A 21,939-nucleotide genomic window follows, 5' to 3' on the forward strand; every position below is an offset into this window, starting at 1 on the left:
TCATCATCATCATCATCATCATCATCATCATTTAAGACTGATTATGCCTTCAGCGTTCAGTCTGGAGCATAGTCCCCCTTATAAAATTCCTCCATGATCCCCTATTCAGTGCTAACATTGGTGTCTCTTCTGATGTTAAGCCTATTACTTCAAAATCATTCTCAACCGAATCCAGGTACCTTCTCCTTGGTCTACCCCGACTCCTCCCACCCTCTACTGCTGAACCCATGAGTCTCTTGGGTAACCTTGCTTCTCCCATGCGTGTAACATGACCCCACCATCTAAGCCTGTTCGCCCTGACTGCTACATCTATAGAGTTCATTTCCAGTTTTTGTTTGATTTCCTCATTGTGGACACCCTCTTGCCATTGTTCCCATCTACTAGTACCTGCAATCATCCCAGCTACTTTCATATCCGTAACCTTAACCTTATTGATAAGGTAACCTGAATCCACCCAGCTTTCGCTCTGTTGTGTACAGCCGGCCGCGGTGGTCTAGCGGTTCTAGGCGCTCAGTCCGGAACCGCGCGACTGCTACGGTCGCAGGTTCGAATCCTGCCTCGGGCATGGATGTGTGTGATGTCCTTAGGTTAGTTAGGTTTAAGTAGTTCTAAGTTCTAGGGGACTGATGACCACAGATGTTAAGTCCCATAGTGCTCAGAGCCATTTGAACCATTTTTTTGTTGTGTACATAGTTCCACGTAGTCAGCGCGTACACAACTTTCCCACTAGAGCGCGCCCCACTAAGCGCAGGCGCAGCGCTCGTACGTCTCCGCACTACGAGATGGCGCTGTCTTAGAGACGGACCATATTCTGCTTCCGCCGATCCGCGTATTAATATGTAACGCAGCCAATGAGATTGCTGCTAACGTAGAACGTTTTCTCCTCGCGGATCACACTCGCGCAGTGATACCTGAACGCGCGAGGTATTATAACGAGTGCACAGACCTCCGATTAGTCAGTCTGCATTAGTCTGTACCAGTCTATAGTCAAGTTTCAGTCTGCACCTAATAAGATTGTCATATTCCTGTACATAGCCATGAAGAGAAATGTATAGACACTTTGTCAAGTATCAGAGATATGTGAAAATAAGATTAATGTACCAAGACCAAGGGAACTTCAGATTGTCAATTGTAAATAGCATTCAGAACCAAGTTAAGTTATTTTTGTGCTTGTTATTATTTTAATAAATGTGTGTGAAAATTAATCAAGTTCTGTTTAAAGTTGGTCACTGTCAATCTGCTACTCTAAGCGTGCAAGTGGCATTTCTATCGTCTGACCTAACGGCAGAAGATAAACACGCCACGATAAGACCACGACACATATTGCTGACACTCGCCTACTTCGTTAGAGCGACAAGTCAAATAATCTGATGGTGTGTGTACCGAAGGTCTTACAGTACGCACACCACACGCTCCCATACAACAAAGTTGGTCGAAAGATTGAACGGTGCACAGATAACTTAGTCTTGGTACTGACTTCCTTCTTGCAGAAGGGAGTAGATCGTAGCTGAGCGCTCACTGCATTAGCTTTGCTACACCTCGCTTCCAGTTCTTTCACTATGTTGCCATCCTGTGAGAATATGCATCCTAAGTACTTGAAACCGTCCACCTGTTCTAACTTTGTTCCTCCTATTTGGGACTCAATCCGTTTATATCTCTTTCCCACTGACGTTACTTTCGTTTTGGAGATGCTAATCTTCATACCATAGTCCTTACATTTCTGATCTAGCTCTGAAATATTACTTTGCAAACTTTCAACCGAATCTGCCATCACAACTAAGTCATCTGCATATGCGAGACTGCTTATTTTGTGTTTACATATCTTAATCTCACCCAGCCAGTCTATTGTTTTCAACATATGATCCATAAATGATATGAACAACAGTGGAGACAGGTTGCAGCCTTGTCTTACCCCTGAAACTACTCTGAACCATGAGCTCAATTTACCGTCAACTCTAACTGCTGCTTGACTATCTATGTAAAGACCTTTAATTGCTTGCAAAAGTTTGCCTCCTATTCCATAATCTCGTAGAACAGACAATAACTTCCTTATAGGAATCCGGGCATATGCCTTTTCTAGATCTATAAAGCATAGATACAATTCCCTGTTCCACTCTTAACACTTCTCCATTATTTGCCGTAAGCTAAAGATCTGGTCCTGACAACCTCTATGAGGCCTAAACCCACATTGCATCATTTTACCTTTTTCTTTGGTAAACTATGCTCTTTGTTTCTCGCTGGTAATATTCACTTGACTGTTAACTCATTCAAATTAATCATTTTCAGCATGCTACACCCCGAAAATTAGTCGGGTACACCAGCCAGTTTAGGTGCAGGTTTTAGTCGAACGCCTTGCTGGTTTCCCTTTTCTGGCACAACAACACAGCATTTAATCAGTCGAAATACAAAAAGACACAGAGACCGAGAAGCCACAGGAATTAAGGCCTGAACTCGTATTCTGGAGCAGCAGGGTTCAAATATACGTTTACAAGTTCCGATTTAGCGTTTCTTCTTTTCTCTACATGGAAACAATTCGATGCCGACGCGGACGTTCAATTCTAACCTTCCTTCTCTCTTCCTTGGCTACCCGAGCTAGTGCTCGGATCTCTAATGACCCATGGGACGGGCGCAAAAGGCTCATCAGCTACGGACCCCACAATGAAGCGAGATAACCCCAGAGAAGAAAAAAAATCATGTTCAAAAGCTTCCTGTGTCCGGTCAGCAGAGCGTTAGCTAGAAAGTAAGTGAGCTGGCGTGGTCCTTGTGTTTCGTAGTTTTCCACTAATAACTGAGTGGAAATATCAACACACCTGACTTTTTCACTATTAAAGAAGGTTATTTAATTCAAATTGTTTCATCAGATTATTTTCCTATTTATGCATAGTGCAGACTATTTCTTTTGCCAGGTATTGTAAAACCAAAATATTTTTTTCCTTTCACATATCTGACTTCTTGTTTGGAAAAACGCTCATAGGAAAAATATTCAAGTCCTTATGAAACGTTTGTAGTGGGTCATGAATTCGAAAACAAACATCAAAATAAAGAATGAGATTTTCACTCTGCAGCGGTGTGTGCGCTGATAAGGTTAAGAAGAAACCACAGCATGAAATCCATTACCTTAAAACGAGTGAGTGCGACAAGAATAGCTTAACCACTGATGTCAGCAGATGATGCCACCGATCCCCCACCTACACTGCTGGCCACTGTAAATGCAACACTAAGAAAGACAAGAGGTAGCACAACAAGATTTATTTTGTAGATAACATGTTGACCAAGTATCAAATGATTACGTTTACAGACGTCTGTGACATGTGGTTCCTGCCAGAATCAGTAACCAGAGTAGCCGCCATTGTTGGAGATCACCGCTGCCACACGTCTCGGCATTGAGTCAAAGAGACGTTGGATGTGTTCCTGGGGTACAGCAGCCCAAGCAGCTTCCACACGTTGCCAAAGACCATCTGGTGTGGCAGCTGGGGATGTAATCTGGGTCACTCGTTGAGCAACCATGGACCACACGTTTTCTATCGGCGAAAGATCCGGAGAGCGAGCCGGCCAGGGAAGCAATTCAATCTGGTTATTGACGAAGAACCTTTGGACAATGCGTGCCACGTGTGGTCGCGCATTATCCTGTTGGAATATGGCTGTGGCCGAACCCTGAAGGTAAGGAAGGACAACTGGCTCCAGCACCTCGGATATGTAGCGCCGGCTATTTAAAGTACCGGCAATGCGTACTAGAGGCGTGCGAGAGTAATATCCAATACCGCCCCATACCATAATACCCGGTGCAAGACCAGTGTGGCGGTGCATAATGCAGCTGTCCAGCATCCTCTCTCCACGGTGTCTCCACACTCGAATCCGACCATCGTGGTGCTGCAGACAGAAGCGTGCCTCGTTAGTAAAGACAACGTCATTCCATTCTGCCGTCCACATCCGTCTGTCATCACACCATTGGCGACGGAGACGTCTGTGGTTCTGCGTCAATGGTAGACGAAGCAATGGACGTCTTGCGGAAAGACCACTCTGCTGTAAACGGCGTCGAATGGTACGCGCAGACACTGGATGATGCGTTACAGACGCAATGTGCTGTGCTATGGTTCGGGATGTCACTGAGCGATCCGTCACTGCCATGCGCACAAGTTGCCTACCAGCACGTGCAGTGGTGCACCAAGGTGAATGCGATCGACCACGTCGGTCCGTCATACCCTCCTGCATCCAACGGTCACATATCCGCATTACAGTTGTTTGGTTTCGTCCAACACGGCTAGCGATTTCTCTGTATGATAATCCACAATCTCGGTAAGCCACTATCCTTCCTCTGTCGAACTCGGATACTTGATCAAAAGATGTTCGCTGTTGTCTACGAGGCATAACTGATCGTCTTGTGAAACAACCACAAGGTAAACACACGTGCCGAACGTACACTCGTCGAAATCGCCAAGCCTTAAATGGCGCTATGAGGTGGCGCCACAGGCGCGCGTGATGTGCGTCTGCGCTGAAATTCTAATCAGTTGCGTATCTCATCGCTGCAAACCCATGGTGTAAAATTCACTTGAATCGGATGCTTCCTTCAGGGTGTTGCATTTACGGTGGCCAGCAGTGTAGTCAACGTCAAAACTTTCTCCTCGAGAAACCCTGACGCTGACGTTCCGTTCCATGCTGTTGATGTGTGTGAATGCACCCACTGTAAATGCATTCCGGAATGTTCTGACGCTTAGCTCCGCATCAACTATGAATTGACCCTAAGTAACAAAGCGAGTAGCGGCATCAGCGCTGCGAGTACCACGATGAAATTTATTCTACTTTTCAACGTACTACTCCTGTAAATTTAAACACATAGCCCGTCATTTGATAAGGCCATGAAAGCCTGCAGCAAAACTTCCAGTAGTAGTGCACTCAAAGAGCAATCTCGTGGGCTGCGAGGTTGTCTGCAAAGAGCTGCCCAACTCGTTTATTTTTAAGAGACTCAAAAGGATGAAAATCAGTGGTGGTCAAACTGGGGCTGAACAGTGGATGTTCCAAGAGTTTTCAATGAAATGCAGGTGGCCGGAAAAATATTGCATGCGTCTTAATATAGGAAACCCGACTTACGTCAGCTGTCCTCAGTACGGATGATGTAAGTTGGGTTGCTTCTATTACGGTGCATGAAATATTTTCTGGGTCAGTTTTATTTTGTCCAAACTGTAGTTGCAATAACCCATGCGTTTGTCTTGATACGCGAGGGCGAACATTGCCATTTAGAATAATCACGTCCATAGTCAGGAGTGCTGGCTGCTTGCGATGTATGGCTTGTCGCAGTTTCTGCAGCAAATGACAGTAGGTTGCGGCATTAACTTTCTCATCATGAGTATGGAATGCAAGCAATATTACACCTTGCATGTCCTAAAACACAGTCACTATAAATTTGTGTGCCGACGGACTCACCTTTAACTTTTTTACTGTGGAGGTAGGAGCCTTTCCTTCCATAGAAAATCACTTTGACTTAGACTGGTAGTGGTGAACCCGTGACTTGTCTCTTGCAGTAACTCTCGTAAGGAAATCACCTATTTTTTTCTAAAACGCGCAAGATTTTCGTGTGTTTCCGTAATCTACACAAGTTATCCAACGAAGAAAACGGAACGTAAAGTTGAATGTGAAATCCGAACCACTTGTCACTCCTGGCGACTCATCACATCTTTGAGACGTGAAGGCTACATTAAAGGGAGACTGAAAATTTCCGTGGTCTGACCGGGATTCGATTCCGCGACCTCCAGGCTCCAGAAATGCGCTGACCACCAGGTCTGACAGCGCATGTGACGCTGCATACATATGCCCATTCTGTTCCATTTGTGTCCTCGAGTTAACGCACACAGAGTCAGAGAAAATTCAGTGGCTAACAGATTACGCTCTACATGATTATGTGAAAACAAACTATAGCACGTGCCAAATCATAGATTGTCACACACTGATTTTTGTTACAAGGGCGTTCTGAAAAGTAATGCATCTGATTTTTTTGTGTGAAAACTTTTAAGGTTTTTTAAATAAATCAAACGTTATTAATATTCTACTTCCGAAGTGTAGCGTGTAACACGGCGATCTGTAACGTAACTACGTCGGTGCGTGAGAAACCGCGTGCTTTAATCGAGTTTCGAATTCGAAGACTTCGTCCGCAAATGGAGCGCCTTCTTCTTCAGCATGACAATTCCAGACCACACACGAACGCTGCGACATCTAAAACAATCTGACGCCTTCGATTCACAATCATTGATCATCCTCCATACAATTCCGACTTCGATGACTTCACTTTGATAGCGATGAACAGGTAGAAATTTGAGGTAAGTTCCTACGGGACCAAACTGCTGAGGTCATCGGTCCCTAGACTTACACACTACTTAACCTAACCTAAACTAACTTACGCTAAGGACAACACACGCACCCTTTCCCGAGGGAGGACTCGAACCTCCGACGGGGGAAACCATACGAACCGTGGAAAGGTGAACCAGTGTAAGCAGAGATGAGGTTGTGGCTCTGTCAAGAAACTCAAACGTTTTACACTGACATTATCAACAAACTAGTCTCTCGTTGAGAGAAATGTGTTCTTCGTCAGGGTGACTACGCTGAGAAATTAATATGTGGTCATGAAGAATAAAGATGTAGAATGTTAATAACATTTGTTTTGTTTAAGAAACTTTAAGAGTTTTCGCAAAAAACTCGGAGGCATTAGTTTTAAGCACAGTTTCGTATCATTTCTTTCCCAGGTTGTATTATGACCCACAGAGAAAGCAGTGCCCTCATTACTTGTGATTCGTTTTCGTACTTTGTTAAATTCCTGGCTGCATCCGGACACAAATTTATATTCAATACGTTCTCGCTATACACAGGACGCATTTCACAATGAACATTCCCTGTGGAGTGGCTCTTGGTCCACATAAATTGTACAGCTGCACGATATTCTAGTCAGGCACTATTCTAGTCATGGCACTAAAATCGTCTTCCACTGGCAGCATAATACTAACTGTTGATCCCCAACCGACATGTTCTGCCACTTTCTAGAAAGACACAGTTTTGAAATTTATTCTGACATTCGTGGCTTATTTACTAACTCAATCTCGTACAATGTTCCGACATCTGACAAAGCTATCTGTGCCAATAGCCGCGAGCTATGGGCTCAAATATTCTCCAGCCTGGTCTCGAACGCGAATATGGTGTGGCTATAAATACCTCACAGTACCCGACGAAGACAACGTCAGTTCTCGAAATGTGGTACAAAAAACTGGATCATCAGAAATATCCTACGTAAAAAAACACCGTCTACCACTTTGCTAATGTCTCAAACAATTCTTTAATTCCCCAGACAGATCATCCTAGACCCGAAAAATTGTTACCAATACATTCACTTCTGTAAGTTAGTTGCATATTGGAGCATCAGAACATTCCGGAATGCATTTTCAGTGGTGGCATTCACCCAAGTCTTCAACAGAATGGAACGGAACAGAACGTCAACGTCAAGGTTTCTCGAGAAGAAAGTTTTGACATTGACGGAGGTGGGGAAACGGTGGCATCATCTGCTGACATCGGAAGTGCTTTGGTTTATTCTTAATCTTTATTTTGATGTTCTTTCCGAATTCATGACTCACTACAATCGTGTCATGAGCACTTACATATTTTTCCTATGAGCGTTCTTCTAAAAAAGAAGCCAGATATCTGTAAGTAAAAAGTTATTAAGGGTTTGCAACACCTGGAAAAATAAAAAGTCTATGCATAGATAGGAAAATAATTTGATGAAACAATTTTCATTAAATAACCTTTTTTAACAGTGACGGGAATGGGTGTGTGTGTTTGTCATTAGGATAATTTAGGTTCAATAGCGTGTAAGCTTAGGGACTGATGACCTTAGCAGTTAAGTCCCATAAGATTTCACACACATTTGAACATTTTTACATACGTAATAGAGGTGGCGTGGTATATTTATAACGAAAAATGGTGCGGATTTCATCACATGGGAAAGCAGGGTAAAAGACAAGAATAACTTTCGTGTTTGACACATGTCTGGCTCTCAACATAAAGGTCGTTATCGGACTCTCAGTAAGAAATATGCCCTCCTTGGATACGTATGCACACTTTGCACCTGTTATTCATGTGGCCTACCAAGCTGTTGGTGAGTCTTTGGGGGATGTTGCCTCTCTCTTCTCTCAAGGCAGGTTTCAGTTCTTGCACGGTTCGAGGGTGGATGTTCGTTGAAAAACACGTCTGCCAAGAGCATCCCAGGTATTCTCTATAGGATTTAGGTCTGGGGAGTACGCAGGTCATTCCATACGTTAAATATCTCCACGTTCCAGTGTGTCCGACACTTCGGCGGTCCTGTGTGGGCGGGCTTTGTCGTCCCTAACTAGAAAGTTGGGACCTACCGCATCCCTGAACAGATGGACATGATCCAGAATTATCTCCCGGCAACGCCGCGGTGCTATAACAGTACCTCGTGCAAAGATATGCAGTGGTGGTCGGCCATTGTGCATATGTTTGCCCATGCAATATCGATGACGTTCATGAATATTCTGTAGTGTGTAACGTGCTACTCCCCCTTTACCCACTAACTAGAGGCCAGAATCACTTGCCACAATGTAGCCGGATTGGTCGGAGAACATCACTGTGGACCACTGTTGCTGACCGCAACCAGTGTGCTCCCTATACCAGGGAACTCTTTCTTGACGATGGCGCCATTGAAGTAGGATCCAACTAACAGGCATCTGAGCATACAAACCAGCCTAATTTAATCGCTGCGAAGTGGTTCTGGCTTAAACACGTGTACCGGTAGCGGTTGCAAGGTCTGCACCGATCTGCCTAGGAGTGAGATATCTGTTCCTTTTCGCCACGAGGGCTATGTCTCGATCCTCTTGCGGCGTGGGGTCCGCCTATGAGCACCGGCCAATTTCGCGTAGCATTTACACCTTCGGCGGCCTTTTTTAATATCAGTTACCTTGGCCATAGTAGAGACACTTTGACCGGCTTCGAGCAATCCAACTGCTCGTCCACGGTCGTAAGCACTCAAACCATGTTTTGCAGACACGTTGCCGTACCACACGAAGTGCCACACTAATCGGTTCCACAATAACTTTCGTCAAACACTGCATTGCGTGAACTGTCGGATGCATACAGAGAGTTCGTGCTCAGGCTTAGCTGCAATTAACGCGTCCCGCCCTCTATATTTCCTTTTACTATCATTGGTCGGATTTTCCGTAGCAATTGCTATACGCTGAAGCGCCAAAGAAACTGGTATAGCCATGCGTATTCAAGTTCAGAGATATGTAAATAGACACAATACGGCTCTGCTGTCGACAACGCCTGTATATGACAAAAAGTGTCTGGCGGAGTTGTTAGACAGGTTACTGCTGCTACAATGGCAGCTTCTCAAAATTTAAGTGAGTTTGAACGTGGTGTTATAGTCTGAGCACTAGCTACGGGTGACGGCATCTCCGAGGTGGCAATGAAGCGGGGATTTTCCCGTACGACCATTTCATGAGTGTACCGTGAATATCAGGAATCCGTTAAAACATCAAATCTCCGACATCACTGCAGCCGGAAAAAGATCCTGCAAAAGCTGGACCAACGACGGCTGAAGAGAATCGTTCAACGCGACAGAAGTGCAACCTGTGGTATCACCGCCAGACACCACACTTGCTAGGTGGTAGCTTAAATCGGCCGCGGTCCCTTAGTACATGTCGGACCCGCGTGTCGCCACTGTGTGATCGCAGACCGAGCGCCACCACAAGGCAGGTCTCGAGATACGGACGAGCACTCGCCCCAGTTGTACGACGACTTTGCTAGCGACTACACTGACCAAGCCTTTCTCTCATTTGCCGAGAGACAGTTAGAATAGCCTTCAGCTAAGTCAATGGCTACGACCTAGTAAGGCGCCATTAGCCTTACATAGTTTGATAGTTATCGTATGAAATGTCTCATCATGAACGATGTATACAACAAGGATGATTAAAAGTTAAGTATTAAAACAGCTACGTACTTTTCTTGTTACCATTTATTACGTATCCTGTTTCAGACCTCTATCTAGCCTAAGTGAGATTACGCATGCCTTTCGGCTACTTCAGTGTGGCGTAGCTGTCTTGTTACGCCACAACACAACCCTTCCGCAAACTGCTGCAGATTTCGATGTTGGGCCGTCAACAAGTGTCAGCGTGCGAACCATTCAACGAAACATCATCGATAAGGACTTTAGGAGCCGATGGTCCACTCATGTATCCTTGATGATTGCATGACACAAAGCTTTACTTCTCGCCTGGACCCGTCAACTCCGACATTGGACTGTTGATGACTGGACACATGTTGCCTTCTCGGACGAGTCTCGTTTTACATTGTAGAGAGCGGATGGACCTGTACGCGTATGGAGACAACGTCATGAACCCATGGATCCTGCATGTCAGCAGGGGCTGTTCAAGTTGGTGAACGCTCTGTAATGGTGTGGGGCGTGTGTAGTTGGATACGACTCTGACAAGTGACACGTACGTAAGCGTCCTGTCTGATCACCTACATCCATTCACGTCCATTGTGCATTCCGACAGACTTGGACAATTCCAGCAGAAAATGTGACACACCAGACGTCCCGAATTGCTACAGAGTGGCTCCAGGAACACTCTTCTGAGTTTAAACACTTCCGCTGGCTACCAAATTCCCCAAACATTCATATTATTGAGCATATCTGGGATGCCTCGCAACGTGCTGTTCAGAAGAAATCTCCACCCCCTCGTATTCTACGGATTTATGGATAGCCTTGAAGGATTCATGGTGTCAATTCCCTCCAGCACTACTTCAGACATTAGTTAAGTCCATGCCATGTCGTGTTGCGGCACTTCTGCGTACGCGCGGGGGCGCTACGCCATATTATGCAGGTGTACCAGTTTCTTTGTTTCTTCAGTGTACGTGCTTCAGTTTTACCACATAAACTGTCAAGGATATAAGTTAAGAATTTTGCTTTGGCTATTAATAAACTTTTTCATTGCTAGTTCCTTAATTCTGTGCTATATCCCGACTTTTTGTACTGCGGGTGGTATCTGATAGCCTCACTTTCACCTGTCGTTTCTCCAATTCCGTTGACGTTCTGTATGAACCGAACTTTATGTATTGACCCATCATCGTACATAGAAATGGAGCGTCGACCTAGTTGTCCACTGGGAAGTATGCGATCTGAGAAGAAATTAGCAGATTTTTGTGGCCACACCGTGACGCGTCTGTTCCTGGCAGATGAGAGGGGCATTTGCTGAGCGTTCCGACCCGATAAATCACGGCAGGTCGACAACAAGTTGTTCAGCGCCGCCGAGAGGCCGTCGCGAGTGCGGGTCATTAATCAGCATCCGCGCCGCTTCCGATTCAATCAGGGAACGCGGTCTGTCGATACCCGGCCCAGACATCACAATCGACGCCGAGCCGCCCCACCGGCCGCACACTTACTTAACAGCCTCGCCGCCACTTCTCCACGTCTGCGTATCATACCGTGCATCTTTCAGCAAGTGCCCCTGTTGCGCGTGTTGGGATTATGTCTTTTTTATCTTCTTTTATCCCTTCCCGTTTTAATCTTCCATAGTGCGTCTGTGTGCCAACGCAAACCCGTTCGCGTGTGAAACGTATACATGGACTTTACCTTATTCATTATACAGTACAGCTGTGAGAAAGCCTGTTACAGCATGAATGCGATATTATCTCTCATAAGAAAATGAATTCCTGCTACCAGTCGCTTTAACAATGTTGTTTTGTTTTGATAAAAAGCGAATTCATAACTCCATTAGTACAAGTATTGTTTACATTGACAAAAGCTGTTGTCAATTGCTCAACAGTTGCACGTCTGTTCGCCAGAACACATCTCAGCAACCGTCGTTCAACCCTGTGATGTATGGCCCGTGATGTGCCATATTTGCCTCGGCACTAGTTTTGGATAGCGCCATTTTGACATGCGAAGTATGCTTTAACCACGGCGGCACGCAAACTATTTACAAACTTAGCCCTTTCGTATTTCCTTCCACGCATGACCCGAAAGCCAATGATCATGCCCTTGTGGGCGTGTGATAAATCGCTTCCTTTCCGCACTACGACAAAGACTGCACTGTTAACCGCTCGCTCGCTAACATGACATGCCATCCTCAGGTACGTGTGGGTGCAGTATTAGCACTTCTTGTGCTTTGCCTTCTAGTCCTGACTGATATGAGAGTCGGGGAAGCTTACGCGCACGGTGGTCTTGATAGACGTAATTCGTCTGGGTTCAGGAGAGGTGGCTGACGGAGGAATGCACACACACCCTCGGTTAGAAGGGCGGAACCAGGAGATTTCGGTGGGTCGGGCGGAGGAGTTTCGCACCGACGCTAGAGGGAGCCCCAGCCGACTCGAACCCGGATGAGACCACAAAAATATGTTCCCAGTCGGAGGGCGTGAGGACGGGGTGTTTATTGTTGAGATTCAAATCCTTCCTCGAGACCAGAGCACGTAAGGCCGAATTATGCCTGACTGGGCCGTAGGGCTGACGAGGAAGGAGTGGTTTTGGCCTGTCTGGAGGGGTGAAGGGATAGGGATTTTCGTGGTGCACGTACGTCCAGTCACGAACACCACGACACGCTTTATATGCCATACATTGCTAGTGATGCCACCTGCCGTCAGTGAGAGGTTACTGCACGCTTACGTCGAACCTAGGTGGTGATCACATAAACGTGTCTGGTTCGGGTAGTCGCCTTGGCAGAAGGAACACTACGGAATTACAAGTGTGAATCGTTAAAACATTTGGAAACCTCTCTGGCCTCCAATTCTTCCCACATCCAAACAGTTATGTGAGTAGAAAACGTTTTTAGTCCGGTGTAGAGATGGTGGGAGTCGTAAGAGTATATTTTGCAGTGGTTCCACTATCACTCTTGAGAGATGTTATATAAAGTATGTTCACCAAAATGAGGCCGACGTCGAAAAAGAAGAGCATTTTTTACCTACAAATTGCAATTCTTCACTGGAAGGTCGATAACTATTCGCCTTATTCTCTTCAAGAAAAGAGTAACACGGCTATAAAGATTTTTCGATTTTAACAGTCGGAGACAAGAAACTGAACATTTTCTCCGTGCCTTACGACCACGTCATCGATGAGACGTTAACCTTTGCGTATTCCTGTTCTTGTCTTCGTTTGAAAAGTCGCATAGTTTTTTTATGGGCTTACCGAGCAGCTAATTTCTGATAAAATTTAACGTGTTACATCGACATAGCTATAGATTCCATTTTATCAGCAATGAGCTACAAATCTAGTATATGCGTTATATGAATCATTATCTTTTAAATATATTTCGTCAACTTGTAGAATGAAAAAGATTTGCGAAGATCCGGGCTGCTTACAAAGTGTGCTCCCTAACGTCTATCCCATTTGCGGGGAAAATTATTCGTATCGGGATGAATTAGAAACTTATAAGAGAAACTCAGTTCTTGGAAAACAATTTGTCACATAAATCACAGGTTTTATTTTTAACGTCTGCAACGTACGGATCTAAGGGGGAGGGGAATGGGGTACTGAAAGCACCCCCCCCCCCCTCCCCCGAACCCCTAGAACATTTTCTTACAAATGTTTACATTTTTGATATAACAGTTTCCAAGTTTCTTAGATAATTAGCGGAAAATAAACCAACATAAAAACTGTAAATGGCAAGAAAGTCTAGAAAATTACTAGTGGTGTCTACCACAGGACACTTTTCAGATCCTCGCTTGAGAGCTAGCCTACGTGGATGTGCTTGCGCCGACGGGCTTCGGACGGTATGTAAAAGTGCCATTCACAGACTGATCTTCCAGTTGTCAACAACAAAGCCGATGCAGTACTTGAGTCTGCAGGTAGAACCGACAGAGTACAGGTGGTTGAGTTAGGCGTGACAGAAAGGGAAGTCCCTCCTCTAAGGAAGTAATAAGAGAAACACTGACTCTCCTCACCATAGCTGGAAACGACTGAAAGAAACACCACTCATTTACAGGCTCGCATAGCCATATCTGCAGGTCTGTGTTCACATCGTCGTGCTGAGTAAAATACTGATAATGGTGCAATGTAAACTTCGATTTTAGGCCGTGTTAATTATTATTCTTGTAAGCTGCGCTGAAACGATAGGCTAAGGACTGATACAAAAATTATCGCAATGTTTAAAAAAAATTATATTTAATTACAATTATTAAATTCTAGGGAACTGTGTTACGTTAAAATTGGGAGTGACAGGGAGCTACAGTTGGAGCGGTCGAGGATTTTGAGGGAGGAGAAATTAAGAAACTACGATCCGTCGCAGAATGTAGACTAGTGTTGGACAGACTTACCTGAAGAAACATGTCGCCGTCCAAAGGCGAGTGGTCGTAGGCGGTCAGGTCCCTGTTGCGGTACTGAGAGTCTTCTTTGTCCTTGTGCATTACAACTGCAACATACAAAAATACGCCTTATCAGCTCACTTCCAAATTGCACATAGAAATGCTGAAAAAATTCCAGCTAATGAAGGGTTTAATGAACAAAGAAATGGTATCTGAGGTGTTAAAGGTTACAGGTAGAGGAAAGTACCACAGTAGTGGGAAACTATCACTATAAGCGAACTTGATGCCAAATTTAACGTCAACATCTGATGGACTATCATTAACAGTCACATGTTATAACTGCACGGGTCACTGCCGTTAGGATTCCGTGAAGGCCCAAGGGATGTCCACCGACCGCCGTGTCATCCTCTACCTTGCGGTGTCATGAGGGTGTAGGGTGGTTATTATTAAACTTTCGCTATTTGAGAGGGCCTCCATGAAAAACGAGTGACCTTAGAACACCGAAACTTCGCGGAAACATTTGTAAGGACAGGCGGAAGAGAGATAACGAATAAAGCATTGAAAGAAACGCATTTTAATTTCTTAATGAGAGGGTAACATTTTTTAACTGTGTACCGTATTTACGTTCCAGGTTGCAATCGTTGCTCGGTCTGACGGCCATCTGCATCCACCACAGCATGGAACCGCACTAGAGATGGCTCTACTGCTGCCCGAAACAACGGTGGACCATGGAATGATCAGCTTGTCGTTACACAGAAAGTGGACTGCTTGAAGATCCCACATAGCGTCCAGCATTCTCAGCCACGGCAACCGTAACTTCTTCAACTGTGAGCCAACTGACGGTCGGCCACTCCCAAGAGCAATTCCCAAATCACCAGTTAATTCGAACTTCCGAATCATGTTCATCAACACCGGTGCGGAAAGAGGACCTCTCCGCATTCCTTTAATGCGACGATACTGGCGAACAGCACCAGCACTGTTGCTGTTGCTTTGATAGAACAGCTGTGCAAAGTAAAGCTCAGCGGTTCTAGGCGCTTCAGTCTGGAACCGGGCGACCGCTACGGTCGGAGGTTCGAATTCTGCCTCGGGCATGGATGTGTGTGATGTCCTTAGGTTAGTTACGTTTAAGCAGTTCTAAGTTCTAGGGGACTGATGACATCAGGTGTTAAACCCCGCCGGCCGCGGTGGCCGTGCGGTTCTGGCGCTGCAGTCTGGAACCGCGGGACTGCTACGGTCGCAGGTTGGAATCCTGCCTCGGGCATGGATGTGTGTGATGTCCTTAGGTTAGTTAGGTTTAAGTAGTTCTACGTTCTAGGGGACTGATGACCTAAGATGCTAAGTGCCATAGTGCTCAGAGCCATTTGAACCATTTGTTAAATCCCATACTCAGAGCCATTTGAACTATCACCTTGTCCAGACCCATGTTAACTGTCTGCAACTATAATGTCCACTGCTGCTTGTGTTTCCACCTTATGTCGCCGTACCAGTACCGTCGCCTAACGATAAGTCTTGACACTAAAACTACTAACAACGCCAATCCTGCAGCACGTATTCTGCATGTCATTCCTGTAAAGATAGGAATCTGTACGGTAAAGGGCTTTCTGTTTACACTGGCTCAAATAGCGAAAGTTTAATTACAACCATTCCGTAAACCAGGCACCAAACTCTGTGATGTAAATTTCTTCGATTACCCAGATTAGGACTGGTTACCCCTGGGTCGACGACCATCGTACCGCCGTATATCAGTCTTATCCGATACGGAGTAATGTTGAAGTGTTAATTGATCCACTGCGCAATCTCATTAGAATAATGGTGGAATATAGGGGGGGGGGGGGGGGGGGGAAGTTACGAAACATAGGGTAGGATGTTGACGGAATCACTTTGGATTCCCGCGGAGGGATTCAGGAGAAAAAGGCCATGAAAAATGTGACTCAGAGTAAGCGAAAAGGGATGAAGTTTCCTCTGTTTGTTCTCTTATTCTCGTTACTTCGCAGTTTATACTTGGGCAGTTCTCGCCTTGACACAATATTCCCTCCCGGTACACCCCTCGGCGTCTACGGGGATGGAACCACACGATTGCGTGTGTAAATTTGTTCGGGGCAGTTCTTGGCGGGGCGGCGTAATTATTCTATCGGAAGCAGGTTACCGGCGGCAAACACGGCGCTGCCCGTCAGTCGTGGCTGCTGCTGGTGCTGAGTCATCGCACCAATTAACATGTCTCACTAACGCGCCATAAACGGGCTTTTACCCGCGCATTTGGCCCTTGTGACAACAGGGGCAGCGTGTGAATTAACCACTGCGTGCGTTTTGTTGGCGACTGTGATACGGCCAGTCACCACGTCCCGGCCGAAAGAGGTGCAAACTTTTATAGTTGTGAGCGCAACACTTTTTTACTTTAGCTCAATCCTGACTAAATCCGCGAAATAGCACTACTCCACGTGGCTCTTTACTATTCATCGTCCGTTCAGTCGTGTAGCTCGTATCGGATTTTCCACACAGTCTCCTATGTTCTTCTTCCATCTTTTTTTTTATTTCCTCTCATTCTGGTTTCGGCAAGCTCCTGGTACTCGCAGTGAATTTTTCGTGGTAGGAGGACTTGAACGGGGATGCACTCGGTCTTGTGAGGCACATTGAAGAGATACTTGAGTGAGAAGTGGCGGCTTCAACGTCTGGAAAGCCGACAACGACCGGGAGAGCGGAGTGCTGACCTGTGCCCGTACATAACCCGCACGACGCCAGTTGGCTGAAGGGTGAGACGGCAGCCGGTCAGCATGGCGGTGTCGTCTGGGCGTGCTCACGGAGTTACTTTACTTTTCTACAGGGTGTTACAAAAAGGTACGGCCAAACTTTCAGGAAACATTCCTCACACACAAAGAAAGAAAATATGTTATGTGGACATGTGTCCGGAAACGCTTACTTTCCATGTTAGAGCTCATTTTATTACTTCTCTTCAAATCACATTAATCATGGAATGGAAACACACAGCAACAGAACGTACCAGCGTGACTTCAAACACTTTGTTACAGGAAATGTTCAAAATGTCCTCCGTTAGCGAGGATACATGCATCCACCCTCCATCGCATGGAATCCCTGATACGCTGATGCAGCCCTGGAGAATGGCGTATTGTATCACAGCCGTCCACAATACGAGCACGAAGAGCCTCTACATTTGGTACCGGGGTTGCGTAGACAAGAGCTTTCAAATGCCCCCTTAAATGAAAGTCAAGAGGGTAGAGGTCAGGAGAGCGTGGAGGCCATGGAATTGGTCCGCCTCTACCGATCCATCAGTCAACGAATCTGTTGTTGAGAAGCGTACGAACACTTCGACTGAAATGTGCAGGAACTCCATCGTGCATGAACCACATGTTGTGTCGTACTTGTAAAGGCACATGTTCTAGCAGCACAGGTGGAGTATCCCGTATGAAATCATGATAACGTGCTCCATTGAGCGTAGGTGGAAGAACATGGGGCCCAATCAAGACATCACCAACAATGCCTGCCCAAACGTTCACAGAAAATCTGTGTTGATGACGTGATTGCACAACTGCGTGCGGATTCTCGTCAGCCCACACATGTTGATTGTGAAAATTTACAATTTGATCACGTTGGAATGAAGCCTCATCCGTAAAGAGAACATTTGCACTGAAATGAGGATTGACACATTGTTGGATGAAGCATTCGCAGAAGTGTACCCGTGGAGGCCAATCAGCTGCTGATAGTGCCTGCACACGCTGTACATGGTACGAAAACAACTGGTTCTCCCGTAGCACTCTCCATACAGTGACGTGGGCAACGTTACCTTGTACAACAGCAACTTCTCTGACGCTGACATTAGGGTTATCGTCAACTGCACGAAGAACTGCCTCGTCCATTGCAGGTGTGCTCGTCGTTCTAGGTCTTCCCCAGTCGCGAGTCATAGGCTGGAATGTTCCGTGCTCCCTATAAGACGCCGATAAATTGCTTCGAACGTCTTCCTGTCGGGACACCTTCGTTCTGGAAATTTGTCTCGATACAAACGTACCGCGCCACGGTTATTGCCCCTTGCTAATCCATACATCAAATGGGCATCTGCCAACTCCGCATTTGTAAACATTGCACTGACTGCAAAATCACGTTGATGCTACGTACCGATGTGCTTGATGCTAGTACTGTGGAGCAATGAGTCGCATGTCAACACAAGCACCGAAGTCATCATTACCTTCCTTCAATTGGGCCAACTGGCGGTGAATCGAGGAAGTACCGTACATACCGACGAAACTAAAATGAGCTCTAACATGGAAATTAAGCGTTTCCGGAGACATGTCCACATAACATCTTTTCTTTATTTGTGTGTGAAGAATGTTTCCTGAAAGTTTGGCCGTACCTTTTTGTAACACCCTGTATATTACGTAGCTGGAAGTGACTCATGCCTCACTGAGAATATGGACATTAGCTAATATCACTCACACACGTATACACAGAACCACTATACTCCTCTTAGAGTTTACTACGACATGCGAGCATACAAGGAGAGTCAGCTGCCCCTATCGATGACGTTTTATGCAACCCGCAATGTTACATGTGCCTTCTAAAATCACGCGCGAGATTTTCATATTCTCTCTCTCGCTACGCGCAAACTATTAGTCTTACAGAAAAAAGTGAACAGCAAATTTAATCTTCAGCAGCAGCAGTTGTATACATCAAAACAATCAGCAATAAGTTGCGCAAAGGAAATTTTATTTTCCTAACCGGTTCCTGGGACTTACCACCCTCAGTGCCCTTCTCGCAAATAATGCTAGTTAAAACCGTCTGTAGTAGGGCGCTAAGTATCTGAAACCGGTTAGGGAAATAAGATTTATTGTATGCAACTGGTTGCTGGTTATTTCGATATGTAGTTAAGATTTCTACATTACATTTACTACAAAAAAAGGTCTTGTTCTTTTTTCTGGGGGACTAATAGTTTGCGTGTAGCGAGCGAGGGAAAATGAAAATCTAGGGCGCGGTTTTTGGAGATCAGATATGACATTGTGAGCTGCATAAAAAGACATCGGTAGGGGCAGCTGAATCAGTCTGTAAATTTATGAGGAGATTACTATGAATTTTATTTGCAGTTATAGTTAAAGGTTTACAGTGATCGGTCTCTCTCATCATATCGTATATGACTCATCCGCGGAAGCTAAACTTATCTTTCTCCATGTTAACAGCATTCTGATATTACACGATATGCAAGGGGGCTGCCTTTGCTGAATTTTGTGTGCATGCTTTCCATAAGTATCATGCCCTGTTAGACAGTAAATCATCATATAATCCGGTGTGACTTGGTTCATTCTCTTACGCTCTCTGATGTTGGATAAAATTTTATATATTCTCCAGTTCTTATCAAGGTCATTCCTTTTACTTCCATACGTGGTCGTTCCTGCGTCACAACCTGTACTCGTACACACTGAAACACGTATGTTGTGTGACGGCGATGGCGAGGCATTGCAGAGCATTTAAAATAATATCTTTAAAATTTCGGTGGGGAGGTTACAACACATTATGTAATTCCCGTACAGGGGAGACATTTTAATTGAAAGTCACTGTCTGGTATCGGCGGATAAATACGATATTGCAGTGTTGTTAGACAGAGCGAAGCAATGTTCCTTTGTAGCAAAAAATCTCGACAAAGCCTTGACTGAATTATATCAAATATTTACACGATGCTCTACTAAACGTTTGAGCAGACGTAAGCTATATGTCTTTTTTTACTACACATAGCCTATAAATATACACTCCTGGAAATTGAAATAAGAACACCGTGAATTCATTGTCCCAGGAAGGGGAAACTTTATTGACACATTCCTGGGATCAGATACATCACATGATCACACTGACAGAACCACAGGCACATAGACACAGGCAACAGAGCATGCACAATGTCGGCACTAGTACAGTGTATATCCACCTTTCGCAGCAATGCAGGCTGCTATTCTCCCATGGAGACGATCGTAGAGATGCTGGATGTAGTCCTGTGGAACGGCTTGCCATGCCATTTCCACCTGGCGCCTCAGTTGGACCAGCGTTCGTGCTGGACGTGCAGACCGCGTGAGACGACGCTTCATCCAGTCCCAAACATGCTCAATGGGGGACAGATCCGGAGATCTTGCTGGCCAGGGTAGTTGACTTACACCCTCTAGAGCACGTTGGGTGGCACGGCATACATGCGGACGTGCATTGTCCTGTTGGAACAGCAAGTTCCCTTGCCGGTCTAGGAATGGTAGAACGATGGGTTCGATGACGGTTTGGATGTACCGTGCACTATTCAGTGTCCCCTCGACGATCACCAGTGGTGTACGGCCAGTGTAGGAGATCGCTCCCCACACCATGATGCCGGGTGTTGGCCCTGTGTGCCTCGGTCGTATGCAGTCCTGATTGTGGCGCTCACCTGCACGGCGCCAAACACGCATACGACCATCATTGGCACCAAGGCAGAAGCGACTCTCATCGCTGAAGACGACACGTCTCCATTCGTCCCTCCATTCACGCCTGTCGCGACAGCGCTGGAGGCGGGCTGCACGATGTTGGGGCGTGAGCGGAAGACGGCCTAACGGTGTGCGGGACCGTAGCCCAGCTTCATGGAGACGGTTGCGAATGGTCCTCGCCGATACCCCAGGAGCAACAGTGTCCCTAATTTGCTGGGAAGTGGCGGTGCGGTCCCCTACGGCACTGCGTAGGATCCTACGGTCTTGGCGTGCATCCGTGCGTCGCTGCGGTCCGGTCCCAGGTCGACGGGCACGTGCACCTTCCGCCGAGCACTGGCGACAACATCGATGTACTGTGGAGACCTCACGCCCCACGTGTTGAGCAATTCGGCGGTACGTCCACCCGGCCTCCCGCATGCCCACTATACGCCCTCGCTCAAAGTCCGTCAAATGCACATACGGTTCACGTCCACGCTGTCGCGGCATGCTACCAGTGTTAAAGACTGCGATGGAGCTCCGTATGCCACGGCAAACTGGCTGCCACTGACGGCGGCGGTGCACAAATGCTGCGCAGCTAGCGCCATTCGACGGCCAACACCGCGGTTCCTGGTGTGTCCGCTGTGCCGTGCGTGTGATCGTTGCTTGTACAGCCCTCTCGCAGTGTCCGGAGCAAGTATGGTGGGTCTGACACACCGGTGTCAATGTGTTCTTTTTTCCATTTCCAGGAGTGTATATTCTCCAGTTCTTATCAAGGTCATTCCTTTTACTTCCATACGTGGTCGTTCCTGCGTCACAACCTGTACTCGTACACACATTATGTAATTCCCGTACTGGGGAGACATTTTAATTGAAAGTCACTGTCTGGTATCGGCGGATAAATACGATATTGCAGTGTTGTTAGACAGAGCGATGCAATGTTCCTTTGTAGCAAAAAATCTCGACAAAGCCTTGACTGATTTATATCAAATATTTACACGATGCTCTACTAAGCGTTTGAGCAGACGTAAGCTATATGTCTTTTTATACTACACATAGCCTATAAATATATATTAACGTACAAAGGTGAAACGTTGTTAAAAGAAATCTCGAAAATTCTTTACTGATTTACTTCAAATTTTTACACGATAGTCCAATGAAGAGTCTGGCAGATATAAACTACATATTTTTTAAGCGACGATGAACAGATTTTCTGTTAAAACCGACTGTGAAA

At 45.9% G+C, this 21,939-nt stretch overlaps 1 protein-coding gene across 1 annotated transcript in view; it reads right to left on the minus strand.

Moving 5' to 3' along the window:
- The window catches only part of LOC124556370 (circadian locomoter output cycles protein kaput), an 815,111-nt gene that overhangs the window by 257,360 nt on the left and 535,812 nt on the right, over positions 1–21,939 (minus strand). Inside the window, exon 3 of the mRNA XM_047130334.1 lies at positions 14,302–14,396. Within this exon, the coding sequence (XP_046986290.1) occupies positions 14,302–14,396 (95 nt within the window). The remainder of the gene's footprint in view (positions 1–14,301; positions 14,397–21,939) is intronic.

Source organism: Schistocerca americana, chromosome X (assembly GCF_021461395.2).
Source record: "Schistocerca americana isolate TAMUIC-IGC-003095 chromosome X, iqSchAmer2.1, whole genome shotgun sequence".
In the NCBI taxonomy this organism is placed as follows: Eukaryota; Metazoa; Arthropoda; class Insecta; order Orthoptera; family Acrididae; genus Schistocerca; species Schistocerca americana.